This window comes from Cherax quadricarinatus, chromosome 17 (assembly GCF_038502225.1).
Source record: "Cherax quadricarinatus isolate ZL_2023a chromosome 17, ASM3850222v1, whole genome shotgun sequence".
Taxonomy (NCBI): Eukaryota; Metazoa; Arthropoda; class Malacostraca; order Decapoda; family Parastacidae; genus Cherax; species Cherax quadricarinatus.
The window spans coordinates 20,767,086-20,781,521 of NC_091308.1; the positions used below are offsets into that span (position 1 = coordinate 20,767,086).

The following is a 14,436-nucleotide window of genomic DNA, read 5'->3' on the forward strand; positions in this document are numbered from 1 at the left end:
ATAAGAAGGGTGGAGTATATGGAGAGTCAAAGACAGGTGAAGAGAGTGCTGAAAGTGTAAAAGGAGAGCAAATGATAGAGTGGGAGAGGCACTGTCATGAAATTTTGCTGAGAATAGGAAAAAACATTCGGAGATAAACAAGTTAAGAAATACTATGGAACGAATGGATTTGTCAGTTATAAACAGACTAGGGGAGTTAGTAGATGGGGAGCTGAAGGCATTGGGTAGCTGGCAGGAATATTTTGAGGAATTTTTAAATGTCGATGAAGAAAGGGAGGCAGTAATTTCATGTGCTGGCCAGGGGGATATAACATCTTTTAGGAGTGAAGAAAAGCAGGATGTGAGTGTGGGGGAAGTGCATGAGGCATTACATAGAATGGAAGGGGTTAAAGCAGCTGGAACTGACAGGATCAAGATAGAAATATTAAAAGCAGGAGGAGATATAGTGTTGAAGTGGTTGATATTTTTGTTTAATAAATGTATGAAAGAGGGGAAGGTACCTAGAGATAGGCAGAGAGCTGTTGTTCCTAGGAGAAGAGGCCGCCAAGTGAGACCAAGGGGGCATTGCGTCTCACTGAGCTAGGCAGGCCTAGAGATGATAGCACCATAGTGCTGTAGAATATGAACTCAGCTGGGAGACAGTATAGGCTGTCTACAGTTGTCCTTGGAGGCAAAGAAGGGAATGTATGAGAGTATAGTGGTACCAACACTCTTATATGAGTGTGAAGCATGGGTTGTAAATGCTGCAGCAAAGTGGAGACTGGAAGCAGTGGAGATGTCATGTTTAAGGGCAATGTGTGATTTAAATATTATGCCGAGAGTTTTAGTGTGGAAGTGAGGTGTGGAATTACTAAAAGTGCGTATTAGTCAGAGGGCTGAGGAAGGGTTGTTGAGGTGGTTTAGTCATTTAGAGAGGATGGAGCAAAACAGGATGACTTGGAGGGTGTATAAATTTGTAGTGGAGAGGAGAAGGGGTAAGGGATAAAAGAAGTTTTGATTGCATGACTGCATTTTAACCCTTTGACTGTTGAGACCCCAAATCCTGAAGTGTCTCTGTGTGTCGCAAAATATTCGAAAAAAAAAATTGTTTTTCTTATGAAAGGACAATTTTTTCACGATCGTAATGACACCAAAAGTACTAAATTTGTTGGAAAAATTGCGAAATTACGTTCTCGCGAAGTTAGCAATCTCAACGATACATATGCATTGGTGATTTTGCCCACTTTGAGCCCTATTTTTGGCCAATTCCATTGTTCCAGTCAACAAAACTCATAGCTATTTCTTTAGAACTCCATTTGTTCTCTCAAGTGAGTACAAGAAATCGCCCATTTGCCGATTTCAACTACCCAATAAAGTGGTAAAAAATTGGCAATTTGGCCAATTTCACACAAATTAAAAAAGATGCCAATTTCAAAACAGGGTCCAGAATAAACAATGCAGGCATTCCTGGCACTAAAATAACATTTTTTCTGTTCATTAGTCATGTCTCCTTGTCATGTGGGTTTCGATAACGTGGATGGGGTAAAAATACTCACATAGGCTGGTTTGTACGTATAATATATAACGGGAAGTATGGGAAGCACCAACAGCCAACATGCCTCTCTCTGCTCCCTATCTTCGACTGACCCACAAGTGCCTACAGGGTGAGGGGTGTTTGAAATCCTGCTATGGTCAGCAGCAATATGAATACAGCCAATGATTCATGCAGACGGTTGGTAGTGAGTCATCTACTGGTACACTGGTTACTGGTAACTGGTTACTAGGAACTGGTACTACTACTGAGAGCTCGGCGACGCTAACATATGTCGTCCCGACATACAGCTACTACAAACTAGAGAGAGGCAGGTCGGCTGTTGGAGCTTCCCATACTTTCCGTTATATTATACGTACTACCAGCCTACGTGAGTATTCTTACCCCATCCAAGTTATCGAAAACCCACATGACATCCTGGCCCCTCTTACATTACTCTTGCTTTCTATTTTGAATTTTTATTCACACAAAAAATAGAAGATTTACTGTTATGCAGACTACTGTATTATTGTAATAATTGTATAAATAATGTCAACCCATTCGTGACTGTGTATTAGAATGGCTAATTGGACACTTACAAGAATGCAACATCATTTGTTTACTCTTGAACATCAGCAAAAATCGAACATTTCTGCTACTTTGAGCTCAATTTCAAGGTCCTTTTCATAGTGAAACCAATCAAAATCATCTCTATTTCTGTAACATGTCTTCCATTCTATCAAATGAGACCAAGAAAACGAGAATACAACCATAAATACTATGTGAAAATACACCTCAAATTCAGTGTTTTAATCCAAAAACACGGTCAGAGTTTTTTTTTTTATTATGCACTGCATACTGCAGGATTTTGTTTATACTGTGCACAATGACCACACAGACCCATTCTCTCACATGTGGGCCTACCAGCTTCCTCCCACTTGATTTGAAGCCACTAGAATTTTGGCATATTAACCCTTAACCCTTAAACTGTCCAATTGACATGCATAGTGCTCCGATCTTGATTTTCTCCATTGGAAAGCATGTAAAATTGGACGTAGATCTATGTTCGGAGCACTATGCACATCAATGTAGATCTACGTTTGGACAGTTTAAGGGTTAGACTGTCCAAACGTAGATCTACGTTCACTCGCATGGCGCTCCGAATATTTTGAAAAATAATTTTTTTTTTTAAATCACGAGCACATTTTTCTATATGTTATAGGATAAAAAAAATTTTTGGGGGGTCAGTACTTACCGAGATATAAGACCATGAAGTTGGCTCTGGATGCTCACCTAATGGCAATATCGACTCCTGCCGCTTGCAGAAGTGTTGCCGATATACCTTTTTTCTCGTTTTTATTTTTATTCATATATTTTTTTATGTTCTGATAATTACATTTATAATAGTTCTTGTGATTTCATAGCCAATCTTTGTTCTGACACTAATATTTGGAACTGAAATAGTACTCAAATAGTCAAAATCACATTGACAGATGAATATTTACATCTGCCTGGGTTATTTAGTATTGTCTAGAAATATATACAAAGTATTTATAGGTCCCAGCAATGTTTTAGATACCCTGGTGTATACCTTGAAGCATGGTGTTATGAAAGGCATCCCTATACTGTTGACAGCCAAGTGACATTTGATAAATGCCCACTGCTCCAGCTAACCCTCGTTGTATTTGTTATCACTGTTACACACAAACATGTCTTGTCTCTCTGTCTATCTGTCTGTCTGTCTGTCTGTCTGTCTGCCTGTCTATCTATCTGTCTCTGTCTATCTGTCTGCCTGGAGTATACGTATATGAAACTCTCCTTGAAGAATGGTGTCATGACAACTGTTATTAGCTCAGTGACATTTGATAAATGGCACTCAGGGGAACCCTGGCTTTATTTGTTTTCACTGATAAACACGAACTTGTGTGTCCATCTGTCTATCTATCTTTGCCTGGAATTTTTGGGTTATCCTAGGTAATTTACACTATGTATAATAACTGTACTTATGTGTGCATGTGAGACAGATATAGACAGAGAGACAGCCAAAGCAAGTCAGCCAGCCGGCAAGCCTGCTGAATACATAAGATCATAAGAAAGAAGGAACACTGCAGCGTGCCTACTGGCCCAGGCAAGGCAGGTCCATGTCACCCTCCCCCCCCCTGGCTTAGACCAATGGCTCACCTAGTCAGGTCACATCCATTGAAGGAAGGAGCATGACATCAGACCTAGTAGCACAAGCTAGTCAGGTCCAACTCACTCCCACCCACACTCACTCATGTATTTATCTAACCTATTTTTACTTTCCTCTTAAAATGGGAGTGTTAATGCAACATGGCATCAGTAAATCCCCGGTGTTTACCACGCTACTTGCTCTAGCTGGCGCTCAATTGAACTGGTGCTCTCACAAGGTACTAAGTGCTCCTAGATTTTTTTAATACTGCACACACTAAGTGCACAGACCCATTCTTTCATGTCTAGGCGACTCAAGCCTATTGTGCGAAATTTGAAGGAATGAAAAATAAAATGTTGATCTACGTGTGGAGTGCTACGTGTGCAAACGTAGATCTACGTGTGGACAGTTTAAGGGTTAATATGTCAAAAACACTGGCTTGTAAGACGTATTTATACGACACCGACAGTCAAAGGGTTAATGGAGGGGTCCAGGATATTTGTTGTTTGGAGTGACATCTGAACTGTCATATCTGTGCACCTCTGCAAAGACAGTGATTGTGTGTGAATGATGGTGAAAGTGCTTCTTTCTTTTTTTGGGTCACCCTGCTTCGGGTGGGAGACAACCGAAGTATTAAAAAAAAGAAAAAAGAAAATAATAACAGCCTGAAAACATGTTTACACTATCATATATGAAGTGAGCAATAGAGCTAGGCATAAAAAATACTGATACAGCACACACATTACCTACCTTAAAATATTTTCGTCCTTAGCTTACAGCGAGTGGTGAATATACTTACTGTATGAAGACTGAATAAATGAAGAATGGATATAATTGAAAACCACTGCATTAGCGAAATGCCATAAAGCAAAATGCTGTAAAGCAGGACCTGTCTATAGCTCATAGATAATGGCTTGGACAAAGCTTCTGCACCCTCTCACAGACTCCATGGTGACATATTGTCAGGTCACATTGCCACTGGTGTATCCAGGTCCATCAAGTGTCTATATCTCTCCCTGTTATGTGGATGTCATCCAGTACATGTCAGTGCTCCCTGTTCCTGGTTTCCAATGAGAAGACCTCTTCAAATCATTTTATCAACATTTCACAGACTTCCTTCTTGCTCTTCATGAGCTCTCCTCATTCCGTATTCAGTCAAATTACAGTGGACCCTCGCCTAACGAATGCATCGCATAACGTTAAATTTGCCTAACGATACATTTTAATGCTAACTTTTGCCTCGGCTAACGCTAAAAAACTCGCCTAACGATATTCGTTCTCGGGTATCAATTAATATCGTTAGGTGAGGGTCCATTGTACTTGGTCCTTTGCTGTCATCTTTTTTCTGATGTGGCTATGAAATAGTTTTGGTTCAGACTTGACCTTTGCTATTATGTCATTCTCAAAGTGCCTCTCAGCCTCTCTCCTCACTCTAGCATAATAATATTTGGCCAATATGCTCACTTCTCTATTCTCATCAGCCCTTTTCTTTCTCTATTTTTACACTCTTCTAACAGCTTTTCATTTTTGCCACCTTGAATCTCTGGTCGAACTAAGGGCTCTCTTTACATCTGTTCTTTCTGCATCATCATCTTGGTATGAAGATCACCTCAGCTTCCGTGTGTTTTCAACTAGGTACTCCATTATCTAATGTGGAACCTTAGAGATTTCTGCACTTCCACAGTACAACATATCAACTGTCCTAGCTGTTGAATAGTCTCTGTAATGATAAGCAAAATATCACTATGCTAAAATTATTACACGATATAGTAATCATATTTTCTTGAGGTTCATTTCATTAATGAGAATCCCAGGTATAAAGGAGAATTTTTTTTTTTTTTTTTCAACAAGTCGGCTGTCTCCCACCGAGGCAGGGTGACCCAAAAAAAGAAAGAAAATCCCCAAAAAGAAAATACTTTCATCATCATTCAACACTTTCACCACACTCGCACATTATCACTGTTTTTGCAGAGGTGCTCAGAATACAACAGTCTAGAAGCATACACATATAAAGATACACAACATATCCCTCCAAACTGCCAATATCCCAAACCCCTCCTTTAAAGTGCAGGCATTGTACTTCCCATTTCCAGGACTCAAGTCCGACTATATGAAAATAACCGGTTTCCCTGAATCCCTTCACTAAATATTACCCTGCTCACACTCCAACAGATCGTTAGGCCCCAAGTACCATTCGTCTCCATTCACTCCTATCTAACACGCTCACGCACGCTTGCTGGAAGTCCAAGCCCCTTGCCCACAAAACCTCCTTTACCCCCTCTCTCCAACCCTTTCGAGGACAACCCCTACCCCGCCTTAAAAATAAAATAAAATTAGGAATTCCCTACCTTCCTACAACTTCCCTGGTTCTTTCTTTGAGGTAGCGCCGATTATTGTGAAGATCAATGAAGCGCCTTACATCAAATGGCAACATTTCAGTAGCCAATGAGCCATACATGATCCACTCGGCGATAGCTTGCCCTACTCCACCACCACCTTGTAAATTGTTGCCATTCATTCCAACTGCTACAAAATAATTATCAATCTGTAATGGCAAGAAAAGTATCTCATAAATTTAAATTAACCCCTGCAATACACACCTTTCTAGTTAGTTATATTACATGTAGTAATGCTATGGGAAAAGCAAGGGAAGGTAGTATCAGTAAGTCAAAATTGTATCTTTGACATACACAGAAGATTTTTTTATAATTCATAGTTTCCAGTCTTAAGCCATTACTATTTACACCTAGGACATCATTTGTCTTGAATTAAATCTTTAAGGTTCATTCACACTACAGTAGGGCCCCACTTTATGGCATTCCGGTAATATAGGCATTTCAAATTACGGTGGGACTCCGGTTTTCGCATGCTCCAGTTATCGGACATTTCGGTTTTAGGACCATTTTTTGTGTGAAATTTTGTTCTGGATATCAGACCTTGATCCAGTAATCGGACATATTATACTCATCTGCCCGCCCAGGGATGCCGCCACTACATGTCTCAGTCTGCCTCTGTCACTGGTCGAGTGAGCATTACTTTGGCATTCCAAAACATTTCGTAATAATCCCTTGTTTTTGGTGCTTGTTTATTAATTGTGACTGCGAAATAAGCCACTATGGGCCCAAAGAAAGTTCCTAGTGCCAGTCAGCCCTTTGGTAAAGAGCTGAGAGAGAGGGGAGAATGTGCCTTCTTCAGTGATTCTACGATATGTATAATACTAAAACAGCAGGAGTCAATAAAGGCTATAGCACCAGCCAGCGATAAAGTGTAGCATTAACAGTGTAGCAAGTAAGTTAAGCGATTAAGCGACAGAAAAACGATGACACGAATCTGACTCCTCCATTGCTGTTTGAGTTATATAGGGCCACTGACAACACTGCCATCACCACCAACACTATATGTATGGTTATGCTGTCAGTGGCCCTTTTATACCTAACACCACCACCACTCCACATACGTAATGACATATTTTATTCATTCTAGAGTATATATCATGTTTCTATGTTATTAATATTGTTTATTATGTCATATTAGATCAACATTTTGTCCTGCCTCCAAACAAACTCACCGCCTCTGCCACCACTAGCCATATATGTAATGATGTATTTTATTCATTCAAGAGTGTTTCATGTTTCTTTGCTATTTATATTGTTTATTATGACATATTAGATCAATAAATAAGCCGCAGTTGATATTAGTGTCTTATTCTTTAAAAAATTAATTTTTTGTGAATATTTTTGGGTGTCTGGAATGGATTAATTGTATTTACATTTTTTCTTATAGGAAATATTGATTCAGTTTTTGCACGTTTTGGTTTTAGAATGACTTTCTGGAATAGATTAAGTTCAAAAACCAGAGTTCCACTATATAACCAAATCCTGCTATATGGCTCCCCCACCTGACTCTCTAATATGGTCACCGCGCGCCACCTGGTTTGTTTACATTCTCTGAGAGCACATCTCTCCACTATGTCTGGAAATTTTCTAAAATTTCAAGTGTTTTAAAGTTATTTTATATATACATATAAATATAAATATACTTAAGTGTACCAGTAACTAAATAAACTTACACACTCTGCTGGCATGCAGGTACACATTAACCCCTTCAGGGTCAAAGGCCAAAATCTGAAGTGGTGCCCCCGTGTCCAAGAATTTTCAAAAAAAAAAATTCTTATTTTTTCTTAAGAAATGGTAAAGAATCTTTTTGTGAAGGTAATAAAACAAAAAGTATGAAATTTGATGGAAAATGACGAAATTATGCTCTTGCTAATTTAGATGTATCAGCGATATTTACAAATCGGTGATTTTGCCGACTTTGACTCCCATTTTAAGCCAATTACATTATTCCAGTCGACCAAATTCTTAGCTATTTCACTAGTATTACTTCTATTCTATTGATTGAGCACAAGAAATCGCCAAGTCAACTGTTTCAACTACAAAATAAAGTGATTGGAAATTGGTAATTTGGCCAATTTAACACAAAATTCAAAATATTCCAATTTCAAAATAGGGTCCAGAATAAACAATGTAGGTATTCCTGACGCTAAACTAACATTTCCTCTGTTCATTAGTTACATTTTGAGGCTTTACAAATAAATTCCATTTTGATTTTTTATTCACATAATGAATTTTTATTCACACCAAAAAATAAAAGATTTACTGTTATGCAATATTGTAATAATTGTATAAATATCATCACCACATTTGTGAATGTATATTAGACCCACCAGCTGGTGTGTATTAGACGTGTGAGGTCGTTTGTTTACTCTTGAACATCGGCAAAACTTTAACATTTCCGCTACTTTGAGCTCAGTTTCAAGCCATTTCCAGTGCTAAAACCAATCAAAATCATCTCATCTCTATTTCTGTAATATGTCTTCCATTCTATCAAATGAGACCAAGAAATTGCAAATACAGCTATAAAAAACATACTAAAAAACACTACAAAGTCGCTGTTTTAATCGAAAATCACGGTCTCAGTTTTTTTCTTTCATTATACACAGTGTGCTGCAGGATTTGTTTTATGTGGTGCACACATACCACATAGATGTATTCTCTCATATCTAGGCCCAAATGTACCACTCACAGTTTATCAGAGTGAGCTGAGCTCATGGCGCAGATCTACGGTTTGGACCCTGAACGTAAAGCCGTAGATCTACGGGACAGACCCTGAAAGGGTTAAAATTACTAAGAGTGTCTTATTAGTCTTGAAAATTCCATATTAATAATGACAATAGTAATAATAATAATAATAATAATAATAATAATAATACACAATACTAATCACTCTGAGGCACATTTAATGTCGTATATTACGTTAACATAGACATTTTCATTAATCCATCTACGATATTTTTTCAAAATTATATAATAAACATGCTACATAACATATAAACATGATAAATAAACCCACTGTTTTTCCAGTTGTCCTGTCAGATTGTTCGAAAGAATAATGTTTTCTATAGTTCAACACCAAACAATATGTATACACAATAGTATTACTGGGGAGTAACTGTAGAAAATTATTCCTTTTGTATGCCTTCACTCACACTGTCATTCCTTCTAAGAATGGTGTGTTACATGAGAATGGGAGTGTTTCTCTTTGTTTATTCTACTGTACCAACGTGGAGACAACTTGTACACACTCAACGTGTATCAACCATAACCAGACACGCTGCTCTGCTATTTACATACTCTGTGTCTCTGTCCTCTCTCATTCATTCATTCACACACACACACACACACACACACACACACACTCTCTCTCTCTCTCTCTCTCTCTCTCTCTCATTCTCTCTCTCTCATTCTCTCTCTCTCATTCTCTCTCTCTCTCTCAGTCTCTCTCTCTCTTTCTCTCTCTCTCATTCTCTCTCTCATTCTCTCTCTCTCTCTCTCTCTCTCTCTCTCTCTCATTCTCTCTCATTCTCTCTCATTCTCTCTCATTCTCTCTCATTCTCTCTCATTCTCACTTTCTCGTTTATTCATTTTATCTCGTTTTCTCACTTCTCACTCTACATTAGGACTACAAATATTTTAAGGTAAGTAATGAGTGTACTGTACATGCATTTTATTGCTCTAGGGCATTTTAAATGTACAGTGGAACCTCAGTTTTCGTGATTAATTGGTTAAAAAAAAGTCTGACGAAAACCAAATCATCTGAAAACTGAAGCAATATTTCCCATAAGAAATATAAATCCAATTAATCTGTTCCAGGCACCCAAATATATTAACAAAAAATACATTTTATAGAGAATAACAATAGTTTTACATACAGAAAACTATGAGAAATAAATATAAATGACTAATGAAATGGATAAATGAACATTTAACATCACTTTTAAGTTTATTGAAGACTCTTGTTGGCGTATGGAAGACAGTGAGGAGGGGAGAGGGAGGAGGAGAGGTTATTGTTTGGAAGGGGAATCCCCGTCCATAAGGAATTCAGGTGCAGGTCGGCCATCATTAATCGTGCATCACTGGGACCTGTAGTGTGCCGGATTAGTGAGTTTGCCGGATTATAGTGGTTAAGTTAGAATACACTTAACCCTTTGAGGGTCGACAGGCCCTCTCCGAAACTCGTTCTCAGGGTCGGCCAAATTTAAAAAAAAAAAAAAAAATTATTTTCTCTTATGAAAAGATAGAGAATCTTTTCCCGATCATAAAGACACCAAAAGTTTGAAATTTGATAGAAAACTTACGGAATTATGCTCTCGCAAAGTTAGCGGTCTCGGCAATGTTTACGCATCAGCGATTTTGCCCACTTTGAGCCCCATTTTCGGCCAATTTCACTGTACTAGTCGACAAAAAACATGAATATTTCGCTAGAACTCCATTTTTTCTATCGAATGGGTGCAAGAAACCACTCATTTATGAAATTCAACTATCCAGTACAGTGGTCAGAATTTAGCAATTTTGCCAATTTCACACAAATTTCAAAAGATGCCAATTTCCGAATAGGATCCAGAATAAACAAGAAAGACATTCCTGGTACTAAAATGACATTTCCTCTAGTCATTAGTCATGTCTCAAGGCCCCTCTTATATTCTTTTGCTTTCCACTTTGAATTTTTATTTTCACAAAAAATATAAGATTTACTGTTATGCAGACTACTGCATTAGTGTAAAAAATGGTATAAATATTATTGGTGCACTTGTGAAAGAATATTAGACTCACCAGTTGACGTGTATTGCACGCTTGGCACGATTTGTTTACTTTTGAAGTTTGGTAAAAATCGAACATTTCTGCTACTTTGAGCTCAATTTCAAGGCACCTTTCTTTGTAAAACCAGTCAAAATCATCTCAATTTCTGTAATATGTCTTCCATTCTATAAAATGAGACCAAGAAAACTAGAATACAACAATAAATACCATACGAAAATACACTGCAAAGTCGCTGATTTATTAAAAAAAATGGTCAAAGTTTTTTTTTTTCTCATTATGCACTGTGTGCTGCAGGATTTTTTTTAGACTGTGCACACTGACCACTTAGACCCATTCTTTCATATGAAGGCCTACCAGCTTTCTCCCACTAGATTTGAGGCCGCTAGAATTTATGAGTACTAGTACGTCAAAAACCCCTACGCGTAAGACGTACTAGTACGACGAAAACCTTCAAAGGGTTAATTAACCTATCAATTGAGACTCTCTCTGCTACATCTTCATTTTCATCAGTGCTTTCTCCTCCACTGGCTTACTGTTGTGGATTTACAACCATCTGCACAATTTCTGAGTCAGTATAATGATGAAATTTGAGTCAGTATAATAATGAAATTTGAAATTATGCTAGCCGAAATTAGTGCAGGATTACTGATGGAACCGGATAACTGATTGCTGGATTAGTGATGGCCGACCTGTATCAAGGCCATATCTAGGGTTACTTCCCTTCTTTGTCTTTTACTGGCACTAGGACCAACTTGAGAGTCACTGGACCCCTGTTGCACAAAAAATCTGTCCAGAGAGGTCTGTTTCTGGCATCTCTTTAAGATTTGCCTAAAATGGGACAGGGCATTGTCATTGAACATGCTGCAGACACAGCTTGCAACAGCTTCGTTAGGGTGATATTTCTCCACAAAACGTTGCAACTCATTCCACTTTGCATACGTCCTTAACCCTTTCAGGGTCGGCAGGCCCTCTCCTAAACTTATTCTCAGGGTCAAAAAAAAAAAAATTACTTTTTCTCATGAAATGATCATCTTTTCCTGATAATAATGACACCAAACATATGAAATTTGATGGAAAACTTACGGAATTATGCTCTCGCAAAGTTGGCGATCTCGCCAATGTTTACGCATCGGCGATTTCGCCCACTTTGAGCCCTATTTTTGGCCAATTCCAATGTACCAGTCAAAAAAATCATAACTATTTCGCTAGAACTTCATTTTTTCTATCGAATGAGTACAAGAAACCACCCATTTACCGATTTCAACTATCCAATAAAGTGGTCCAAAATTGGCAATTCTGCCAATTTGACACAAATTTCAAAAGATGCCAATTTCCAAACAGGGTCCAGAATAAACAAGACAGACATTCCTGGCACTAAAATAACATTTCCTCTGTTCATTAGTCACATCCCCAGGCCTCTGTTACTTTTCTTTTGCTTTCCACTTTGAATTTTTATTCTCACAAAAAATAGAAGATTTACTGTTATGCAGACTACTGCATTAGTGTAGAAATAGTGTAGAATTGGTAGAAATAATATCAGCACACTTGTGAAAGAATATTAGACTCACCAGTTGACGTGTATTGGATACATGGCTTGTTTTATTTACTTTTGAACTTTGGCAAAAATCAAACATTTCTGCTACTTTGAGCTCAATTTCAAGGTACTTTTCATTGTGAAACCAATAAAAATCATCTCAATTTCTGTAATATGTCTTCCATTCTATAAAATGAGACCAGGAAAACTAGAATACAACCATAAATAGCCTACGAAAATACAGTGGAAAGTCACCGTTTTAAACCAAAAACACGGTTGGAGTTTTTTTTTTCTCATTATGCACTGTGTGCTGAAGGATTTTTTTTATATTGTGCACACTGACCACATAGACCCATTCTTTCATATGTAGGCCGACCAGCTTTCTCTCACTAGATTTGAAGACGCTGGAATTTATGCGTATACAAGTATGGCACCAACCCTGAAAGGGTTAATCACTGAAGGCGGCACATTCTCCCCTCTCTCTTCCTCCTCCTCTGAAGCAATTTCCTCAGCTACAGTCTGTTGCTGCTCCAGTTGTAGGTCTTCCAGCTCTTCAGTGGTTAGCTCTTCCCTGTGGTTGTCCACCAACTCTTCCACATCCTGGCCACTCACTTCCAACCCCATAGACTTCCCCAAAGACACAACAGATTCCACAACAGGTGTAGGGTCGTCAGGGTCAGTCTCAAACCCTTCAAAATCCTTCTCGAGGACACATTCTGGCCACAATTTTCTCCAAGCAGAGTTCATCGTCCTGGAAGTCACTCCCTGCCAAGCCTCATCTATAAGGCTTATGTAATTGAGGATATTGAAGTGATTCCTCCAGAACTCTCTTAGGGTCAATTCAGTGTCTGAGGTCACTTCAAAGAACCTTCAAAACAGTGCTTTGGTGTATAGTTTTTTGAAGTTTGAAATGACCTGCTGGTCCATGGGTTGGATGAGAGGAGTGGTATTATAGGGGCAAGAACTTCACTGTGATGAAACTGAACTCCTCCAACAATTGGTCTTCCAAACCTGGAGGATGAGCAGGAGCATTGTCCATTACCAGGAGGCACTTAAGTGGCAACTGATTTTCCAGGAGGTATTTCTTCACACTCTGGCCAAACACTTCATTGACACACTCAATGAAAATTTGCCTCGTGACCCATGCCTTATGGTAGCCTTCCACATGACATACAATTTACTCTTGATGACATTGTTTTTCTTGAACACTCAGGGATTTTCAGAGTGATACACCAGTAAAGGCTTCACTCTGAAATAACCACTAGTGTTACCACTGAACAAAAGAGTTAGCCTATCCTTCATAGGCTTGTGTTCTGGCAGTGCCTTTTCCTCCTGTGTGATGTAGGTCCTCTTTGCCATTTTCTTCCAAAATAGACCTGTTTCATCACAACTGAAGACTTGTTGGGGGAGGAATCCTTCAGTCTCTACGTACTCCATGAAGTCATCAACAAATTCTTCGGCCCCACGTTTGTCCAAATTTCCAGCCTCGCCATGCCTTACCACACTGTGTATGCCAGTTCACTTCTTGAATTTGTCGAACCAGCCTCTGCTGGCCTTAAATTCACTAACAGCAGCACTCATTCCAGGCATTTTCTTTGTGAGATCTGCATGCAACTGCCTAGCCTCTTCGCAAATTATCACCTCCAAAACACTCTCTCACTGTTTTTCATTGATCCACACCAACAACAACTTCTCAACATCTTCGATTGTTTGTGATCTCTGTTTTCGTTAGCACATTTACCCCTTTTGCAACATCAGCCTCCTTGCGTTCTTTTTTCTTCACCAGGATGGAACTGATCATTGATGAGGACTTCTCATGCATCCTGGCGAGATCGGCCCAATTTTTGTCCTTAATCCGTTCCAGAACATCGGTCAAAATCCGAAATGGAAGAAAACCAAAGTAATATTTCCCATAAGAAATAATGTAAATCCAATTAATCCGTTCCAGACACCCAAAAATATTAACAAAAAATACATTTTATAGAGAATGACTATAGTTTTACATACAGAAAACAATGAGAAACAAATATAAATGACTAATTTTAATGGATAAATGAATATT

General features: G+C 38.5%; 1 protein-coding gene across 3 annotated transcripts in view; it reads right to left on the reverse strand.

Annotated features, from left to right (window-relative positions):
* Positions 1-14,436, reverse strand: part of LOC128686334 (pyruvate dehydrogenase phosphatase regulatory subunit, mitochondrial-like) — a 191,793-nt gene that overhangs the window by 75,458 nt on the left and 101,899 nt on the right. For all 3 annotated transcript variants that reach the window (XM_070085839.1, XM_070085840.1, XM_070085838.1), the window contains exon 11: positions 6,029-6,225. In XM_070085839.1, the coding sequence (XP_069941940.1) occupies positions 6,029-6,225 (197 nt within the window). The remainder of the gene's footprint in view (positions 1-6,028; positions 6,226-14,436) is intronic.